We start from the raw sequence: 21773 nt of genomic DNA, 5'->3' as shown, positions 1-21773 counted from the left end.
CTTTATCCCAGGGCAGCAATGGCTAATATAAGAGCATAATTTTAAGGGGATTGGAGGAAAATATAGAGGGGATGTCAGAGATAGCTTTTCAAAAAAAAATACAAGAGTGTTGGGTGCATGAAACAATTACCAGTTCTGGTGGTAGAGGCAGATACATTGGAGACATTTAAGAGAAAATGGAGGGCTACATGGGAGGGAAGGGTTGCACTGATCTTGCAGTAGGTTTAAAGATCAACACAATATCGTGGGCCAGAGGGACTGCTGTGATCTTTTTTCCATGTTCAAATAAGAGATGGATGGCCAGCACAACAACAGTATTCCATTTTGGATATTGTTGGGGTGGGGGGATGACGTAACAGAAGAAAGTCATAGCTGTCAGGTCCAACTGATCAGAAACGAAGTGGGGAGCAAAGCCAAGCTGTGGTGATAGAGGATTTGTTAGTTAGAGAAGCAAAAAGGAAGTTCTGTGGACGAGAATAAGATTCCCGGATCATTATTTGCCTCTCTTAGGTGAGAGGGTGAACAGCAAGAGGTCACGGCCCATGAAGGTACCAATGACATAGGCAGACATCCCACCTCTCCCAGAAGTTCTGGGAGTCTCCCGCATATTAATAGTGGCTCCCTGGTGCCTGCAAATTATATACAATGTCCCGGAAACCAATTTTTTTGAGAGCGAGAGAGAGCGAGCGCAAGAGTGACCACGAGAGAGAGTGAGCGAGAGAGCGACCATGAGAGAGAGAGGAGCGCGCCATTACAGAGTGTTCCAAAAAAAGAAAATATAAAACATACGTCACCCCAGACTACCCTAAAGTGTATCCCTGCCTAATAGGGGTCAAAATAATGACAGTGTTGCTCGCTGCACTGTTTGCAACAGTGACTTTTCTATTGCCCATGGTGGGTTAAGACTGTAAAAGACATGTGAGGTGAGTTTAACAGGTGTCATTTGTTCATTAGCATAGCTAAGGTTATTTCAACTAGCTGGCTAGCTGCAAAGGAGCTACCCTATTGCAGATATTCCACCTCTCCCGGAAGTTCCAGGAGTCTCCCGCAAATTGACGGTGCTACCTCCCTGAGATGAGTTTTTGCAGGGTGAGATGTCTGCATAGGTAGGAAGAGTGACATGGCTTTGCAAAGTGAGTTCAGGGAGTTAGGTGCCAGGTAAAGGGCAGGACCTCCAGGGTTGTGAGCTCAGGATTGCTCATGGTAATAAGGCCAGAAATAGGAAGATTATACAGTTTAATACATGGCTAAGGAATTGGTGTAGGAGAGTGTGTGTCAAATTTTTGGATCATTCGGCTCTCTTCCAGGGAAGGTGGGATCTGTACAGAAGAGACAGTATGCACCTGAACGAGAGGAAGACCAATATCCTAGCAGGAAGGTTTTTTAGTGCTACATGGGGATGTTCAAACTAGAGTTGCCTGAAAACTGAAAAGGTTGTGAAGACAGATGCTGTTAAGACCTCAGATAAAGGAATCAAAAAGATTGAATATGATTCTATTGACGTCCTGAACTGCGTATATTTCAATGCAAGAAATAAATGTAGGAAAGACAGACAAGCTCAGGGCTTGGATCAACACATGAAATTATGATATTGTAGATATTAGCAACACTTCATTGCAGTAGTAGCAGGACTGTCAGCTCAATATTCCGTTGTTTATATAGAGAGGGAGGAATTAAAGGAGGAGGGTGGTGTTACTAGCAAGGGAAAATGTCATAGGTGTACTCAGTCAGGACAGACTGGAGAATTCGTCTAGTGAGGCATTATGCGTGGAACTGAGGAATAAGAAAGGAATGACCATGTTAATGGGGCTGTATTACTGACCACCCAACAGTCCACGGGATTTAGTGGAACAAATTTGTACAGATCGCAAGCTGTTGCAAGAAATACAAGGTTATTAAAGAAGAGAAAAATCTGCAGATGCTGGAAATCCAAGCAACACACACACAATGCTGGAAGAACTCAGCAAGCCAGGCAGCATCTATGGAAAAAAGTACCTTCGGCAGGTCCTGTATGTCGACTGTACTTTTCCCCCCATAGGTGCTGCCTGGCTTGTTGTGTTCCTCCAGCATTTTGTGTAGGTTGCTATAGAAGGTGATTTTACTTTTCCACATATTGACTGTGACTCCCAAACTATAAAAGGACAAAATGTGACAGAGTTTGTCAAATGTGTTCAGGAAAGTTTCCTTAATCAGCAAGTAGAAGCCCCAGTGAGAGAATGTGAGATACTTGATCTACTATTAGGGAATTAGGCAGGGCAGGTGACACAAGTTTGTGTAGGGGAACACTTTGCATCTAGTGATTATAATACTATTAGTTTCAAAATAAATATGGAAAAAGATAGTCCTGATCTATCGGTTGGGATTCTAAATTGGAAGAGACTAATTTTGATGGTATCAGAAAGGATCTGGCAAGTGTGGGCTGGGACAGGCCCTTCAGAAGTGAAATTTTGAGAGTACAAAGCTTTTAAGTGCTTGTCAGAATAAAAGGTAAAGAAAACAAATGTAGGGAACCCTGGCTTTCAAGAGATATTGAGGCCCTGGTTAAGAAAAAAAAGGGGGTGCATAGCAGGTGTAGATAGGTAGTGTTACGAGAATACACATAAAATTAAGATGTTTGCTGGCCTGGGCTAGCATCAGTGGCATCAGCAGTTGGTCTGCCACCTGCCCTCAGGGGAAGGAGAGATAAGGAACAATGGAGCAGCGTCTGGAGATGTGTAATGAAGGGATGTGGGAGGAAGAGCTGTCTGGAGCGGCTCCCCCCTTTGAACCCTGAACTGTTTGAAGTGATGGACAGGCGATACCCCAGCAGGGGGATAAAAAGGGACAGGTTCGCTAAGACAGACACACACGCCACCCGAGGTAACGAGACCCTGGAAGCGGTACGCTTCTCACGAGTGGGTGGAAAGGTACGATCAGCGGGAACCCGGTGTGTGTCCGCCCTTGCCTGGGTGCCGGGTTCACTGCAGAGGATCGACCGCATCTGGAGGAGGGGTCACAGTCGGTGACCTCAGGTGACATCACCAAGGACCTGCCCAAATGCTGTTTGTGAGCCATCCCGCTGGTCTGTGAGTGAAGCAGTGTTCTGAATGATCAGTTGTTCCTATTCTGTCTCTCTTCCCCCACCTTGTCCATCGCCATGGCAGCGATTACTGCGAACTGAACTACAAACTGGACTGAACTTTGAGTCATTTTGAAATTGGTCATTTAACCCCTAGACAACGATAGAGCTTGATTGATGCTGTTATCTTAATTCTGTGCACATGTGTGGTTATCATTGTTGAATTGTTGCATTTATTATCCTTTCGATGACTGTGTTGCTTGTTTCTTTAATAAAACTTTCTTAGTTCTAGTACTCCAGACTCCAACTGAGTGATCCATTTCTGCTGGTTTGGCAACCCAGTTACGGGGTACGTAACATAAGTGGGGTTCTCGTCCGCGATTTTGAACGCTAAATTTGGGACGGAGTAAATTGATTGGGTTAAAATTCCCGAAAGAAAGAAAAGACAAACAGCAGAAATGGAGGTTGAGGAATTTATAAAGGCGCCGACCTTGGAGGCATTAGAGGATGCCAGGAAATCGGAATTGATAGCTGTGGCCAAACGGGTGAATCTTGCTAAGGTGAAGTCGACAATGAGGAGAGAGGAGATACACAGAGCTATTGTAGAGCACTATGTATCTAAAGGTGTGTTTCCCCAAGGTGAGCTGGGGGAGGTGTCTATTGAAAAACCTGCTGGAGACGCGGTACAGGTACAGCTGGAAAAACTGAGACTCGAGCACGAGTTCCGGGTACGGCAGTTAGAAAGGCAGGAGAAAGAGAAAGAGGTAGAAAGGCAAGAGAGAGAAAGACAGTTGGAGAGAGAAGAGAGAGAGAGGGACAGACAGTTGGAGAGAGAAGAGAGAGAGAGGGACAGACAGTTGGAGAGAGAGGAGAAACAGAGGGAAAGGGAATTTGAGCTGGAGAAGTTAAAGATAAGGGCCGAGCAGGGGCTCGTGCCGAACCAAGGTGGAGGGTTCCGGGCGACCCAGGAGGTTAGGCTGGTTCCCCCATTTGACGATACCGATGTGGATCGGTACTTTCTCCATTTCGAAAAAGTGGCCATAAGTCAGGAATGGCCGAGGGATAAGTGGGTTGTCTTACTTCAGAGTGTACTGAAAGGGAAGGCCCAACAAGCTTACTCAGCTTTATCCCCGGAAGATGCCCAGAGGTATGAGGTGGTGAAAGAGGCCATCCTCAGGATTTATGAGTTGGTCCCGGAGGCATACCGGCAGAGGTTCCGGAATGCGAGGAAGCGGTGGGACCGCACGTATTTGGAGTTTGCTCGTGAGATGCAAACATATTGTGAGCGTTGGTGCGCCTCGAAGGGGGTAGAGGGGGATTATGACAGACTGCTGCAACTGGTTCTGATTGAGCAGTTTAAAGGTTGTGTCCCTGAGGGTATGAGACCCTACCTCGATGAGAAAGAGGCAGCCACGTTAGCCGCAACTGCTAAGTTAGCGGATGAGTATGCGTTGACGCATAAAATGAAGGTTGCCCCGAGTAAAGGCTACCAGAAGGGTAGTCAGGACGGCGGGGAGAGTCCACCGGAAAAGTCAGAAAGTAAGCCGGGGACTAGTGAAAAGGATAAGGTAGACCGGGAGCAGTCTGGTAGGAAGTCTCCTGGAGTCGTCTGTTATAATTGTGGGAAAGTCGGACACTTTGCGTCCAGGTGCTTTGCCCCAAGGAAGGAGACGGGGAAAGGAAAAGCGGAAATTTTGAATGGCTGTATTGAGCTGTTAAGCGAACCGCTAGGGAAGGACAGGTCTGAAAAAGTCCAGGAAGGGCGCGAGAGGTTTATCTCGGCCGGACTGGTGTCAGTGAAGGAGGGGTTAAAACCAGTTCCAGTGCGGATCTGGAGAGACACGGGAGCGTGTCAGTCATTGATATTGAAGAGTGTATTAGAGTTTAGCTCAGAGACCCAGACTGGGGAGGTAGAGGTCAAAGGTGTTGGGGAAGGGACAGAGTCAGTCCCTTTGCACCAGATACATTTACAGAGCAACCTGGTCTCTGGACTAGTCACGATCGGGGTGAGGTCCGAATTACCGATGAAAGACGTGGAAGTCTTGCTCGGTAATGACATCGCCGGAGGAATCGTGTTCCCAGTCGTGAGATTGACGGGTCAGCCTGCCAGCATGGAGGCCCCGCCCGCGATGGTGAATTTGGCTGAAACATTCCTGCCAACCTTGTATGAGACAGGGTGTAGTGAGATAAGAGGTAGTGAGGGAGCTGGGACGGACGTAGCAGTAGCCAGGAAAGAATTTGTGCAGACGCAGGAGCGAGACGAGGGGCTGATGGTTTTTGCCGAGACCGCTCTCTCTGACACAGCCTTGACAAGCTATTGTGCGGATGAGGAAGTGCTAAGGAAGAAAGGGAAATCAAGTACAGCATCCGCAGATGAGGAGTGGGGGGTGGTGCAAAAGAGTTATGGGGATGAGGTTTTTAACATGGCCCACGAGGTACCCCCCGGTGGACATTTTGCGGTGCTGGAGGAAACAGTTGGTGGAATCATGAAAGAGAGTTACCGGCTGCCCAGGGGGAAAAATGTTATTGATCATGACCGACGCGAACTGAGACGGTCACCGGCTTTTGATATGCTAACAAACCTAGTCGGTGTTAGCGTGGAAATCAATGAAGCTAGGGGCCCCCTGATAAGAGGAAAAAACCATTTTGAAAAGATTAGGATGGGATCGGTCAGATGGGAGAAGGCTATTGTTTTGGCCAGGTCTACTGATAAGGTCTCTCCCTTAATCCCCGAACAAAGCGAATCTTTAGAAGGAGTAATTAAACGACTCGCACCTATGTGTTTGATTGTCCCGAGGAAATGCAAAGAACTGGGACGTTGGGTTATGTCTGTTACAATAGGGCGGCCAAGTAAACAACACCCATATTTTTTGAGTAATTCAGTGACTAAAGGGCTGATGAACACAGAGGTGTGTATTGGCAATTTAACACGGCTGTCTGAAGCCAGCTTGATAGTGAACCTTGGAAAAAATGAATTCAGCCACACGAATGTCACTTACCTGGGAATTGTGGTGACACAGGGGCAGCTGGCAGTGATGCAAGCTACAGTGCAGGCTATCGCTGACCTCCCAACCCCGACAGACAAGAGGGCCCTCAGAAGGCTTTTGGAGATGGTGGGGTACTGCAGGAAGTTTTGCAATAACTCTGCGGTCAATACCCGTCCCCCTCCTACTAAGCCCTTGCGAGAGAAAACTGAGTCGGAACGGGACGACCCTTGTTATTGTGGTCCGGGACAAAACCAAATGAGAGGTTACATTGGTCGCAATTCATCAGTGTTTTTGGCCACTATGAAGTTTGCTGAGTTGGAGCCTGGTCTAAGGAGTTATTAATAACACGTGTAAAAGGAACAGAAAATGTGATGACTGTCTGTCAAGGTGTTGACAGCTTCAAATTCTCTGTATTAGCTAAATAACTGTTAAAGATGTATATTGTGTATGTATCAGATAATGTAGTCATGTTTGTAATTTTTACCTCCCGGTAAAAATCCTTAAAGGGGGGAAGTGTTACGAGAATACACATAAAATTAAGATGTTTGCTGGCCTGGGCTAGCATCAGTGGCATCAGCAGTTGGTCTGCCACCTGCCCTCAGGGGAAGGAGAGATAAGGAACAATGGAGCAGCGTCTGGAGATGTGTAATGAAGGGATGTGGGAGGAAGAGCTGTCTGGAGCGGCTCCCCCCTTTGAACCCTGAACTGTTTGAAGTGATGGACAGGCGATACCCCAGCAGGGGGATAAAAAGGGACAGGTTCGCTAAGACAGACACACACGCCACCCGAGGTAACGAGACCCTGGAAGCGGTACGCTTCTCACGAGTGGGTGGAAAGGTACGATCAGCGGGAACCCGGTGTGTGTCCGCCCTTGCCTGGGTGCCGGGTTCACTGCAGAGGATCGACCGCATCTGGAGGAGGGGTCACAGTCGGTGACCTCAGGTGACATCACCAAGGACCTGCCCAAATGCTGTTTGTGAGCCATCCCGCTGGTCTGTGAGTGAAGCAGTGTTCTGAATGATCAGTTGTTCCTATTCTGTCTCTCTTCCCCCACCTTGTCCATCGCCATGGCAGCGATTACTGCGAACTGAACTACAAACTGGACTGAACTTTGAGTCATTTTGAAATTGGTCATTTAACCCCTAGACAACGATAGAGCTTGATTGATGCTGTTATCTTAATTCTGTGCACATGTGTGGTTATCATTGTTGAATTGTTGCATTTATTATCCTTTCGATGACTGTGTTGCTTGTTTCTTTAATAAAACTTTCTTAGTTCTAGTACTCCAGACTCCAACTGAGTGATCCATTTCTGCTGGTTTGGCAACCCAGTTACGGGGTACGTAACAGTAGGAACAAATAAGGTGCTTATGGAGTACAAGAAATGCAAGAGAACACTTAATAAAGGAATCAGGAGGGCTAAAAGATAGCATAAGGTTTCCCTAGCAGACAAGGTAATGGAAAATCCCAAGGGATTTTACCAATAACTTAAAGAGCAAAAGGATTGCAAGGGACAAAACTGGTCTCCTGGAACATCAGAATGGTAATCTATGTGCAGAGCCAAAGGAGATGAGGAAGATCTTAAATTTTTTCGCATCTGTATTTATTCAGGAGATGAACACGGAGTCTATGGAAATGAGGCAAAGTAGCATCAACTTCATGAATCTATACAGATTACAGAGGAGGCGTTTGCTCTTTGAGGCAAATTAGGGTGGATAAATCCCCAGGGCCTGACAAGATGTTCCCACGGACCCTGCAGCAGGCCAAGTCCAGAAATTACAGAGGCCCTACCTAGCATATATTTAAATCATCCTTAGTGGCAGAGGATTGGAGGGCAGCTAATGTTGTTTTGCTGTTTAAAAAATGTTCTAAAAATAAAAAGGAAATTATAGGCCAGTGAGCCTGACATCAGTGGTGGGAAAGTTAATGGAAGGTATTAAAAGGGACCAGATATATGAGTACGTGGATAGACATGGATTTACTAGGGATAGTCAGAATGGCTTCATGCATGGTAGGCTGTGTCTAACCAGTCTCAGAGTTTTTCCAAGGAAGTTACCAGTCAGATTGATGAAGGCAAGGCAGAGGATGTTGTCTACATGAACTTTAGCAAGGCATTTGACAATGCTCTGCATGGGAGGTCGGTGAAAAACATTCAGTCATTCAGCATTAAAGATGAGGTAGTAAATCAGATTAGACATTGGCTTTGTGGGAGAAGCCAGAGAGTGATAGTAAATGGTTGCCTCTCTGACTGGAGGCCTGTGACTACTGGAGTGCTGCAGGAATCAGTATTGGGTCTGTTGTTGTTGGTCTTCTAAATCAATCAGGAAGGATGCAAATTAGATTGAAAGAGTACAGAGAAAATTTTCAAGGATGTTGCTGGGGCTGGGAAACCGGAGTTATAAGGAAAGATTGAACAGGTTAGGATTTTATTCCTTAGTATGTAGAAGATTAAGTGGAGATTTGATCGGGTAATACAAAATTAAGAGGGTATAGATATGCAAGCAGCCTTTTTCCACTGAGATTGGGTGGGATTATAACTAGAGAGTATGGGTTAAGTGTGAAAGGTGAAAAGTTTAAAGAGGAACATGAGGGGAAACCTCTTCACTCAGAGGGTCGTGAGAGTGTGGAACGAGCTATCAGCACAAGTGGTGCATGCAAGCTTGATTTCAATGTTTAAGAGAAGTTTAGATAGGTACATGGATGGTAAGGGTATGAAGGGCTATGGTTCCAGTGCAGGTCAATGGGAGTGGGCAGTTTAAATGGTTTGGCATAGACTAGGTGGGCTAGAGGGCCTGTTCCTGAGTTGTACTTTTCTATGACTATATACGACTTAGTTGGCTGGTGCCGTAGCGGCATCAGCGCCAGACTTCGGAGCGAAGGCTCCCGAGTTCGAATCCAGCTGGCTCCCTTGCACACTTTCCACCCGTGCTGGGTTGAGCGTTGAGCTAGCAACTCGGCCTCGTAAAAATAAGAAAGCCTGCTAAAAAAAAAAGCCGTCATGACGGCATCCTGATTACTCCACTTGGAGTTAAGGGCTTTCTTCTTCTTCTTCATATATGACTTGAAAGTCTCCCGCAATGAACTATTTCATTTAACAAAACTCATCTCTGAACCGAACCCATGGGATATAAACGAAAGCTGTTAGATTATAGTAATGTGCCATTCTTCCTTCCATTGACCAGGAATCAGTGGATGAGTATTGCTTTCCTTCATTCCCGTCTATATCGTGATGTGGTACAAGAGTAAATGCAAGAGGCTTGCATTTCTGTATATTTCTGTGCAGCACCAACATGGAAATCAGAACATAAGCTGATAATATTGGAGCAAATTAATAGGATTTAACTCAAATCCCATTAACCTATAGCTACCATGTGTTGATGATCCAAAATGTAATCCCCTCAAGTTGTATTCTGCATGCAAATTAAAAATATATATGAAGTTTCTCCATTTTTCAAAATTGAGTGTTTTGTATAGAGGGGGTGCAGGGAAGGGAAAGCCATCTCAAACAAGTAAAAACAATCCACAAGTATGGATTTACCTTTGCATCCCAGTTTTTATTCAGGTAATAAATACATGTCACACAACGTCCATCACCTGTCGGGTTATCAACATGTCGAACGTATCCTGTTCCATTCCCTGGATAGCAGGCCACCATTGCCTGAAAAGAAAGGAAAATATTAATTGCAACCATTTTCATTAACCAAATCATTGATTAGGTTTAGGTTAATAGATAACAATGTCCAGTGATAATGCAAAGCATTCAGTAGGCATAGTTATCATGTGGCTGAATCCATGCAGAGGCCTGGAATAATAATCTGGAATCACTACTTCAAGTACCACTAGAATTGCTAGAGGAAGAAATTCAATCAATTAAATCTGTAACAAAAAGTTGGCACCATAAACTACTAGATTATCATAAACAGCCACTGGATTTACTTCCTCATGGCAACCTCGAAGGGTCTCGGCCTGAAACGTCGACTGCACCTCTTCCTAGAGATGCTGCCTGGCCTGCTGCGTTCACCAGCAACTTTTATGTGTGTCACTGGATTTACTGACGCTTTTTGGAGATACTTACAATCATTTTCAGAAACAAAGGTGTGCATTTGACTCTTTACTGTTCTCTCAAATGATCTAGCAAGCCATTGAATTCAGAACAGGGAATTAATCTTAGACTTGCCAGGACCTACACGTCATGTGAATAGAAAAAGGATGAGGTCTGTTCTGATGGACTCAATTTTTAAGTATTTTATTCATAAGACCATATGTTTTCTTTAATAGGATGAGGACAGGTAGATTTGAATTGCTTCTTGTTCTAGCTCTAAGTGTCCACCTTTGCTGCCATAATGTCCATACGAGGATCAAAAAAAGTGGTGGATCTGTTCCTGTACCTGTCCTTGCATCCTCTACCTCAAGCTGCTCCACTTTCCAAATGCCACAGGGTCGTAAACTATTGTTTTAAGAGCGCTTAGGTCAACTAACTACTATTCCCCACCCCCCACTGTCCAAACACAATGGTGCTGATAGATCTGCTCTCTTAAGAACTGCTAGAAGAATTTATTTTTTCCATTCAGCGATGCTTCTTTGGTTGGGACCTATGGCGTTGGTGCAAATTAGAATTGAAGTTTCGGCATTGATATCAAATATGGATTGCACAATAACTAAAATCGATGTGTTATGCCCAGTTGTCTGTGCTTATATGTGCATATCTGCAGAGGAACAGCCAATTTCTAAGCTGCTTTGATGGAGTGCATGGTAGGAAATGCCAATTGATTTTACACTTCATTTAAGTACTGTAACACAAACAGCAAGTGTGACATGGTTGAATTTCTAGGACTAAATTATCTTGACCGTTTTGGTGTGCTTGCTTTCTGGAGATGCTGTTTGGAACAATACAAATAATTTCTCTTTAAGGAAGAAATGTGCAGTCTTGTGTTCCTAGCAGAAGCCACTCAGGATAAAACAGCCAGGTCAAAGTAATGGGAATAGAGTACAGAAATGTATGCCAAAATATAGCTCATTTTAAAATAAAATTTAGATGTTTACTATAATTGCAAATGAAATGTCATTATTACATTACTCTAAGGTTTGAAGCAAAAAAAAGATAATGCTCGTCTCCAACATAGATGTCAACACGGCAAGTCAAGCCTCACTTAAATAACCCCATCTCAGAGTGGTCATCGGATGAATTGGCAGAGTTAAAAATTTCCTTCATCGCATAGTAGAAATTGATTTACAAAAAGTGAATATTGTTTCAAAGATAATTTGAAACGCAATTCTCATTTCCTGCAACTGCTAAGATCCACTTGCTAATGTATACTGAAAAACAAGATCATTCAATTGGAATGTGATTTTTTTTTTAAAATGTATATAAGCAAGTGGCAAGTCATTGAACATCTGCTTTAGACCTGAATATTTAGGCAGATCATTCCTAACTCTAGCAATCCCTGAAGGTAATGTCTATTCACTAGCTTTAAAACCATTGTTTTGATGCAAGAATACAAACATATTTAATGCCTTCACCAGGAAATCTGTGGATGCTGGAATTTCAAGCAACACACGTAAAAGTTGCTGGTGAACGCAGCAGGCCAGGCAGCATCTCCAGGAAGAGGTACAGTCCACGTTTCGGGCCAAGACCCTTCGTCAGGATGAACTGAAAGAAGAGCTAGTAAGAGATTTGAAAGTGGGAGGGGGAGGGGGAGATCCAAAATGATAGGAGAAGACAGGAGGGGGAGGAATGGAGCCAAGAGCTGGACAGTTGATTGGCAAAAGGGATATGAGAGGATCATGGGACAGGAGGCTCAGGGAGAAGGAAAGGGGGGGGTGGAACCCAGAGGGTGGGCAAGGGGTATAGTCAGAGGGACAGAGGGAGAAAAAGGAGAGAGAGAGAAAGAATGTGTGTATATAAATAAATAACAGATGGGGTACGAGGGGGATGTGGGGCATTAGCGCAAGTTTGTGAAGTCAATGTTCATGCCATCAACTCTGCTCTCAAACGCATCTCTCCCATTTCACGCACATCTGCTCTCACCCCATCCTCCCGTCAACCCACTAGGAATAGGGTCCCCCGGTCCTCACCTACCACCCCACCAGCCTCCGGGTCCAACGTATAATTCTCCGTAGCTTCCGCCACCTCCAATGGGATCCCACCACTAAGCACATCTTTCCCTCTCCCCCCCCCCCCGGCTTACCGCAGGGATCGCTCCCTACGCAATTCCCTTGTCCATTCGTCCCCCCCCATCCCTCCCCACCAATCTTCCCAGCACTTATCCTTGTAAGTGGAACAAGTGCTACATATGCCCTTACACTTCCTCCCTCACTACCATTCAGGGCCCCAGACAGTCCTTCCAGGTGAGGCGACACTTTACCTGTGAGTCGGTTGGGGTGATATACTGCGTCCGGTGCTCCCAATGCGACCTTCTATATATTGGCGAGACCCAGTGCAGATTGGGAGACTGTTTCGCTGAACACCCACGCTCTGTCCGCCAGAGAAAGTAGGATCTCCCAGTGGCCACACATTTTAATTCCACGTCCCATTCTGACATGTCTATCCACGGCCTCCTCTACTGTCAAGATGAAGCCACACTCAGGTTGGAGGAAAAACACCTTATATTCCATCTGGGTAGCCTCCAACCTGATGGCATGAACATTGACTTCTCTAACTTCCGTTAATGCCCCTCCTCCCCCTTGTACCCCATCTGTTATTTATTTATTATGTGTATACATATATTTTCTTTTTTCTCTCTCTCTTTTTCTCCCTCTGTCCCTCTCACTATGCTCCTTGCCCATCCTCTGGGCTTCACCCCTCCCCCTTTCTTTCTCCCTAGGCCTCCCGTCCCATGATCCTCTCATATCCCTTTTGCCAATCAACTGTCCAGCTCTTGGCTCCATCCCTCCCCATCCTGTCTTCTCCTATCATTTTGGATCTCCCCCTCCCACTTTCAAATCTCTTACTAGCTCTTCTTTCAGTTCATCCTGACAAAGGGTCTTGGCCGGAAACGTCGACTGTACTTCTTCCTAAGAGATGCCGCCTAGCCTGCTGCGTTCACCAGCAACTTTCATGTGTGTTGCTGGATATTTAATGCCTTGGATGCTTTGACTTAACAGATTTTAGAAGGGTATAACATTGTGCACAGCTAAGTTTATTTTAAACACAAAATACTCTGCAGATGCTGGGGTCAAAGCAACACTCACAACACACTGGAGGAACTCAGCAAGTCAGGCAGCACCCGTGGAAATAATGAGTCGACATTTCAGGCCAGAACCCTTTGTCGGGACTGTCGAGGGAAGGGGCAGAGGCCCTATAAAGAAGGTGGGGGGAGGGTGAGAAGGAGAAGGCTGGTAGGTACCAGGTAAAAAACCAGTAAGGGGAAAGATAAAGGGGTGGGGAGGGGAAGCAGGGAGGTGATAGGCAGGAAAGGTGAAGAATAGGGGAAAAAACAATGGGTTGTAGAAGGAGGCGGAATATGATGAGGCCAAACTCAGGTTGGACTCCTCCACTGCCATGATGAGGCCAAACTCAGGTTGGAGGAGCAACACCTCATATACTGTCTAAGTAGTCTCCAGCCCCTTGGTGTGAACATAGAATTCTCCAACTTCCGGTCATTCCCTCCCCCTCCCTTCCTCTATCCCTATGTCACGCTGCCCCCTCCCCCAGCTGCCTATCACCTCCCTTATGGTTCCGCCTCCTTCTACTACCCATTGTGTTTTCCCCTATTCCTTCTTCACCTTTCCTGCCTATCACCTCCCTGCTTCTCCTCCCCCACCCCTTTATCTTTCCCCTTACTGGTTTTTCACCTGGAACCTACCAGCCTTCTCCTTCCCACCCTCCCCCCACCTTCTTTATAGGGCCTCTGCCCCTTCCCTCTACAGTCCTGACAAAGGGTTCCGGCCCGAAACATCGACTCATCGTTTCCACGGATGCTGCCCGACCTGCTGAGTTCCTCCAGCATGTTGTGAGCGCGTTTATTTTAAACTGCTCATAAGTACAATATGTATCCTTCTTTGAGTTTTAGGTATAATTGTATCCAACTTATTCTTGCGCACCCTCTAGTTCAAGATTGGGATTGGAAATGCAAACACCAGGAAACCTGCAGAGGCTGGAATTTCAAGCAACACACATAAAAGTTGCTGGTGAACACAGCAGGCCAGGCAGCATCTCTAGGAAGAGGTACAGTCGACGTTTCGGGCCGAGATCCTTCGTCAGGTCTCGGCCCGAAACGTCCACTGTACCTCTTCCTAGAGATGCTGCCCGGCCTGCTGCGTTCACCAGCAACTTTTATGTGTGTTGCTTGGGATTGGAAATGTCTACCTAGCCTTCTTTACATAGTTTGTAGCCCAAAGATTTAAAATAATTTGTAGACTAAACACACTAAACACTGTGTCAATAGTTGATCTCAAGCAATGTTGAAGTAGTATTGGAAATTGCAACCACAATTAAGAGGATTCGTTTTATACCAAAGGTAAACTGAAAACAGTCAACTTTAAATTTATATTACTGCTTTTGCAGACTAAGCAGAGGCAAATTCCATCTCACAGATCACAAACCCTGGTAGAGGTAGGACAAGGCATAACTTGATTTATATACAGCACACCTTAAAAGATTGTAGTTTATTTTCACTGTCAACATGGTGATGCTTGGCTGTCCATCAATTGCTGTTAATCAGAAGTACTTATACATTTAAGAAACCATTTTAGTCAGAAAGCAACTGGCAAAAATATTACAGAAATTTTTGATAGTATTTGATACCTCAAACCAAGATGATAAAAGTCACATAAAATTGTTTTTAAATGCTAATTATTCTACAAGATAGTTTGCTTGCTTTTCGGAGTGAGTTGCAAGGTTATCTCAAGTTATCATAAAACATTTTGTACTTCCTGTAATTAAGTTCTGCACAAGAAATGATCATTTTATAAATACGTGTTCCAATCAAATCTCTCATAAAGAATTGCTTCTGTTTATTGTTAAGTAAGCAAAATAAAATGAGGTTAACTTATGCTCCTCACAGATCTGCAAATATTTCATGCCTTAAGTGTATATTGAAGGATGTGCTAGCAGTTGCAAGCTATTGATTTCATTCCAATAATTTATATTACAGCTTGGTGTTGCAAAGACAGTCAGCACAGTTCAGGGACCAAAACATTACCTTTTTATTCAATCTTACTGATCTTGCTTTGAGGTGGCTAGCATTCAAATACAAGAAGAACCACGAAGCCACAAGAGAAGCACTCGGAACTAACTACCTGCTTGATATGATCTGACAAGATTGCTATTTACTTTGTAATCAAATGGCTTCAACAAACAGCTACTAAGACTTTTAGCCATTATTCCATTTCAATATGATCCTTCCAGATCAATATCTATACGTAACAAAAAATTTATGACAAAATTATTTTAACCTGTTTCAGTATGCCAGAATCAGCTAACATAGCTTTCATATAAAAGATGAGATCTTGTCACAATATAATATAGTGGACTCTGGTTAATTGGGATACAACAAGACCAATGCATTCTGCCCCAATCACATGGTTAAATAGCCAAAGTTTCATGTAGATAGTTAAAGAGGTAGAAAAAATACCAACTACCATTTAACTGAGTAACAAATTGTGTATTTAAATGAAATACAGAACTAGAACATTATCAATACTACTACAGTACTATTAAACTGTGTATAAGCTCCTAATAGGTATCGATGGAGGAATTCATCTAATGCATACTGCCATGTTCTTTTGATTGATCGTAAATGAACAAAATCAGCGCAGACACCTCATGTAGATAATGGACTGCCTACGTACAATGTTTTCAAAAATTGTATCCTCCAAATCTTCATTTTCATTTTAACATTCAAGATGACTGTTGATACCTTCAAATTCTTCATAGTTCCTAAAGTGTTGAAGTAATGAAATCATTTCATTTTCACTTGTGCCATTTTCTGCTTGAAACTGCAGTGGGCAAAACAATTCTGAATTGTCTTGCTGCTCATTTCTCGTCAACTATCAGCAACAAAAATCACTGCTTTTTGAACACAAACACGCAACTTACACTATTTAAAAACTGTTCTGTCCAAGTGTGGTGCATTATCTAACAGCCACACACGTGGATGCACTGACACAAATCAGAAACTGTTCAGCAACAGTTTTCTGTTCTAATTAAGCAGCATAGTGTCCCAAGTAAATGAAGGGAATCCCAGCTATTTTCTCAATTTTTTTTTTGTTCTTTAGGAGTTTTCTCAAATAAGCAGCACCCTGATTAACCCATGGCCCCATTAACTGGAATCCACTGTGTTTGTAATCCCTAATATAGATGCACTATTAACAATGCAGAGAAACATTAGGCTCTGATTCCAAACCAAAGAGGTGCAACAGTAGCTATATTACTTGCTTCATAATCTAATGGCCTAATAAAAAGGAGGTGGGGATGGGGGGGGGGCATCAAATCTATAGCATGGATGCTGAAGATGGTACCGCAAAAAAATTGTTGGCAAACAGCTTGCAGTGCCGCCCTTTGATTCTTTAAAACACACACCGATAATAAAAAGATGCATAATAATTATCTTTACTGCCATATGAAACAGCAAATGATATTTTACAACCCAAGAGCAGTAAGATGTTTTCACAGGAATCGTCTCAAACCAGCTTGGCACCACCTATACAGTTACAAGACATGTGATATTGGATGACATCTTTTGAAATCTTTGCAGATCTGGTGTACACATCAGTATTTGGATAGTAATTGGTTACGAGAACAATACCAATTAGAAATGTTATTTTTCAATTGTCCTTTAAAGCATTAATATCAATAAGTTTTGAATAGGTTTTCTAAAATGCTCCATTTAAATTCATTTCCTTCATACTTTTATTACTAGTAAAACAAAAAATAGACATACTGTAAATAAGCAACAGGATTCATCCTTCTTCCTTAACAAAACAGTCCATAATTATTTTTACTAATTCATTAACCAATGATAATCTCTGCTGATTAAATGATAAAAACTTCAGGGGATTGTAAACTCTGCCAGCTCCATCCTAGGCACAACCGTCCGCACCATAGAGGACATCTTCAAAAGGCAAAGTCTCAAGAAGGTGACATCCATTGTTAAGAACCACCATCCAGGATATGCTCTCTTCTTGTTACTATCACTGGGGAGCAGGTGGAGGAGCCTAAAGACGCACACACAATGTTTTAGAAACAGTGTTCTCCCTCCTGCCTTTGGAATTCTGAACAGACCATGAACACTACCTTACTTTTTGTTCTCTTTTTGCACTACTTTTTTCTCTTTCTTATTGTAACATAGCAATATTTTTATATATTGCACTGTACTATTGCCACAATATAAATTTCATAACATGTCAGTGATAATTAACCTGATTCTGATTCAAAATTACCATGGCACACTGGAGAATTTTTTTTAAAGAAGATTATCGCCAATTTGAACACACTCTGAAAAAGATTCACCAGCCCTGGGGTACTGCTTTAATTTGGCAACCAAATCCTACCATGAATATGGTTTAGCAAATAATCTTGCAATTAAAAAAGCCACTATCAGTAAAAGTGTAATAATTTGGCAGTCACAATAATTTGGTTATTAAGAAATCTGTCTTACTTGCTATCCTCCTTTTCCATTCAGACCCAATATTTATGTACTGTATCCACTCACATACTACGATTGGGCAATATAATTGGCTTGCCAGTCATCCACATATCCCATCAATGAAAAAAAGGAGATTGTATTATATCGCACTAACTTCCTACCCGAGATTCCAAGGTTGTCAAGCCGAGAAGTGGCAATGGGGACAAGCTCCCACTACCTAAAAGTGCTCCTCACAGCATGTGCCTCAAATAGCCTCTGACAACCAAGTCCAACTCCTGGCCTTCTCATGTGGCTTAGCCTCTAAGCCTGGTGGAACTGTTTCTACTGACAGGAGAAGGGGTGAAGGTGGGTCCTGGCACCTTATAACCAGTGCTTCGGGTAGATGCAGCTCGTCAGCCTGGGAAGGCAGTCCATCTAAGAGAGGGAAAACTCTGATTTCAAACCTCCACTGCCTTGCAGCCATACCAACTCATGGGAAAGACTACGGGAGTAAACCCTGAGGACGCATCCGGAGCTGGAGTCCCTAAGGCAGTCCAACCTTGTCTTCAACCTCGTTCTGGCAATTTCTGCGACGACACTGGTGCCAAGCTGTATCGGCCCTTGCCCTTCCCTTGGACAACATCAGTGTCGTGGAGTGGGGAGACTTGCTGCATGGGCAACTGCCGGTCTTCCATACAACCTTGGCCAGGCCTGCGCCCTGGAAACCTTCCAGGTGCAGATTCATGGTCTCGCAAGATTAACAGATGCTACCACCACCTACCCGAGAATCCAACATCACCGAATTAAATAGACATAACACAGAGCATCAGTTTGCCACTAAAACAAAAGCCCCTTGAGAGTGAACAAGTTACCTGGTGCAAATAATTTGATGGACCAAGGAGTCCATACAGAAATTATCTTGCAAGTGGCATTAATATTACAAGGAACTGTCTTAATTAAACTTCAACTATAAGTTGAATTACTTAAAAATAAATTATCCTGGAACTAAGTGAACACGGACAAGGCAGATTAAGAAAACAGGAAACAAAAAAATGTTGCACGATGCACATTAGGTGAATTACTAAGAACCAGATAAAATACAATCCTGGATTGAGAATGTATTACTTCCACTATGACTTCATCAGTAAAGGTAATGAGGAAAAACAAGATTAATAAATTTGAGGGAGGAAGTGAAAAGGAAAACAAGATTGGCAAGAATAAAATGGCAGTTAACATACAAGGGAGCAAAAATTCCTTACATAGCAAAGAGGCGAGCTAAGATAAATTGGGGATGAAAAGGCTAAAATTCTTAATGAGAAAAAGGATGCTGACTAAACAGTAACTAAAGCAGAGATGGTAGAGGCTACGGATGGGTGAACTTCACTGGCAGCATGTCCTAGAAAGGCTGGTCATACTTAAGAGTGCACAAGTTACCTGGTGCAGATGATTTGCATCCCTTCTCACTAAGGAAAATGAGGATAGAGATCTTACAGTCTTCCTTGGACTGGGAAAAGATGCCAAGAGATCGGAAAGTCACAAATATGAAATCTTGGTTCAACAAGAGGAATACAAGGCAATTCCTCATTACTACAGAGTGGTCAGTTTAAAAAAAAGTGGTCTACAAACCTCTGAAGACTATGATTCTGTACATTGGCACCTCCATACCAGACAGTGATGCAACCTGTAAGAATGTTCTCTAAGGTTCATCTGTAAAAACTTGCTGAAGTATTTAGTGACATAACAAATCTCCTTAAAGTATAAATGATCTTAAAATCTTAAAAGTATATAAAACTACACAAATCCTTAACACCAAATAACAACTTCTCACTGCAAACTCCATGCTGTCAGAGAAGTCAAAATTTTCTGGAAAAGAAAATAGAGAGCATGAGCTCAAGAATGAGACCTAATCAGCATTGGAATGGTACTGGTGAGGGGTGATGCCCAGTCAGCCTGAGAATAAAACATGAATTACTTGGGTACAAACCTAAAACAAAGTACAACTAGATGGCTGAAAGTATCTAGAAGGATTAATTTTGTGCCCTTGTATGCTGTTGGAATACAATTATCTGACTGTAATTTGCAACATGTTATCTACAACGTAATCATGAACAGTAATGTTTGGGAGTAGGATAGCTGTTTCCTGCAAACTTTGGCTCCCAGCCAAATGCTTGATGGTTTAATGACAGTGCTACGTGCAGAACGTGTACACATTGATAGTCAAACTCCAGTGAAATAAGTTATTGTACAAGGAAACACCTCAATCACATCAGAACGTGATAGCACAGTGTTGCAAATAAAAGTGTTTATTTTGGGACTAGCTAAGAGTAATTTTAAAACCTTAGCAGTGAAATCAGGGAGGCCATTCACCCTAAACCCTACCTCTCCTTTCCCAAACCAATTCTCATACTGTAATATGTACATAGTTTTAAATTTATTTTTGAGGCCTAACATTCTATGTTTTGAAACAGAAAGGAAAATTGAGCTTTAGCATTATCTGATGACTAACTAAATGAAGAAACAGGTACAGTGGGCCTGTAACATCCTAAATAATGCCTCAGTGGAGTGTAATGTCATGTAAATGACTGATCCAGTTCTCTCCTTACACCACTGTGCTGAAAATTAATAATTTGACAAATAAAATGCCCAATCTTGCTTCCAATGATGAGCTGCTCACATGCAACATTATCGTTCATGTTTACTATTTGCTTATCCTTTGTGGAGCTACCACTATCAATGCACTATCCGAGTCTCAGTAAATAGGCAGGTTAGTACAAGCCTAATCTATACAACAGCTGAATAAACCAAAAGACAGTCAAACTACTGATATTCCTAAACTTATAAAAATATTAAAAAAGAACAATGAACAGATTAAAAACACTAATTAACAAACTCAATTTAAAATATAAATTAACCAGTACTATTCTGCAGCTGTTCCCCTCCACTAAAATGGGTGAACTTTATTAGGTTTAAATGGGTACACGTTCAGCTTGCCAATTCCATTGCATTAGTGCAAGGGAACACCAGTCCGATGGATCACAATGCACGAGATCCCCAAGAACGACGAAAAAATGTACTCAATGTTGTTCTCATCCTGATGACCATCTTCGTGTGTGGCTGTATCAGTGTGTGGACTCAAGATAAATTGGCACCAAGAGTGGCTACATACTGAGGTTCCACCTGTCGCTAATGTTGTGGAACACTGGACTTGCCCCTCCACCATGCAATGTCCAAGTCAGCTGGTTGTTGTTCTGTATTGTTAGATTAGGTAAACTTGATTTAAAAACAAAAGAATGCAAACAAACATACCACTGTGGCCACATTTGAAGATGATACAAGCTTTCATTGTTTGAAAAGCTGCCCAACTCAACTCTGCCTTTCCACGTGTAGTAATAACCATATAACAATTACAGCACGGAAACAGGCCATCTCGGCACTTCTAGTCCATACCGCACTCTTTACTCTCACCTAGTCCCACCGACCTGCACTCAGCCCATAATCTTCCATTCCTTTCCTGCTCTTTACTCTTTATATAACTGAAAAATCTTTTAGTATTCTGCTTTATACTACTGGCCAGTCTCATATTTCATCTTTTCCCTTCCTATAGCTTTTTTCGTTGGGATTTTAAAAGCTTCCCAATCATCCAACTTCCCACTCACTTTTACTGCTATATACTGTGGCATGCAAAAGTCACGGTCCTTCCCCACAGTGCATTCAGTAGCATTCTCTAATGGGCATCTTACTGTGTTGGAAGGCCAAGTTATGGTGAGACCAAAGGACGTTCTTCACCAAAATGATTACCTTCTAGCAGCACTTGATGTCTGTCTCAATATGTGCACCTGGGAACAGCCTGTTGTTCAGAAAGACTTCTGTTATACAACTGCTGGGTATGAACTGGATTATGGCCTATGTATTGTGACGACAGACCAAATTATCAGAAGATTGATGCCGATAAGAGGACAACGGGGGAACATTCAGAAATGTTAATGAGAGACGAGAGGGATTAACGAAAAGGAGACACAGTTCTGAGTATTGTCAGAGACCGGTGGCTTTGAATCCTGAACTGTTTGAAGTTTGATGGACAGGCAATACCCCAGCAGGGGGATAAAAAGGGACAGATTCGCTAAGGCAACAGACACACGACACCACGAGGTAACGAGACCCT

The 21773-nt window shown here is 43.2% G+C and overlaps 1 protein-coding gene across 2 annotated transcripts in view; it reads right to left on the bottom strand.

The window, feature by feature from the left end:
- Positions 1–21773, bottom strand: part of egln3 (egl-9 family hypoxia-inducible factor 3) — a 55047-nt gene that overhangs the window by 5027 nt on the left and 28247 nt on the right. For both annotated transcript variants that reach the window (XM_063050172.1, XM_063050179.1), the window contains exon 2: positions 9583–9702. In XM_063050172.1, coding sequence (XP_062906242.1) covers positions 9583–9702 — 120 coding nt within the window. The remainder of the gene's footprint in view (positions 1–9582; positions 9703–21773) is intronic.

This window comes from Mobula hypostoma, chromosome 1 (genome assembly GCF_963921235.1).
Source record: "Mobula hypostoma chromosome 1, sMobHyp1.1, whole genome shotgun sequence".
NCBI lineage: Eukaryota > Metazoa > Chordata > Chondrichthyes > Myliobatiformes > Myliobatidae > Mobula > Mobula hypostoma.
This window is presented reverse-complemented; position numbering and strand designations above follow the sequence as displayed.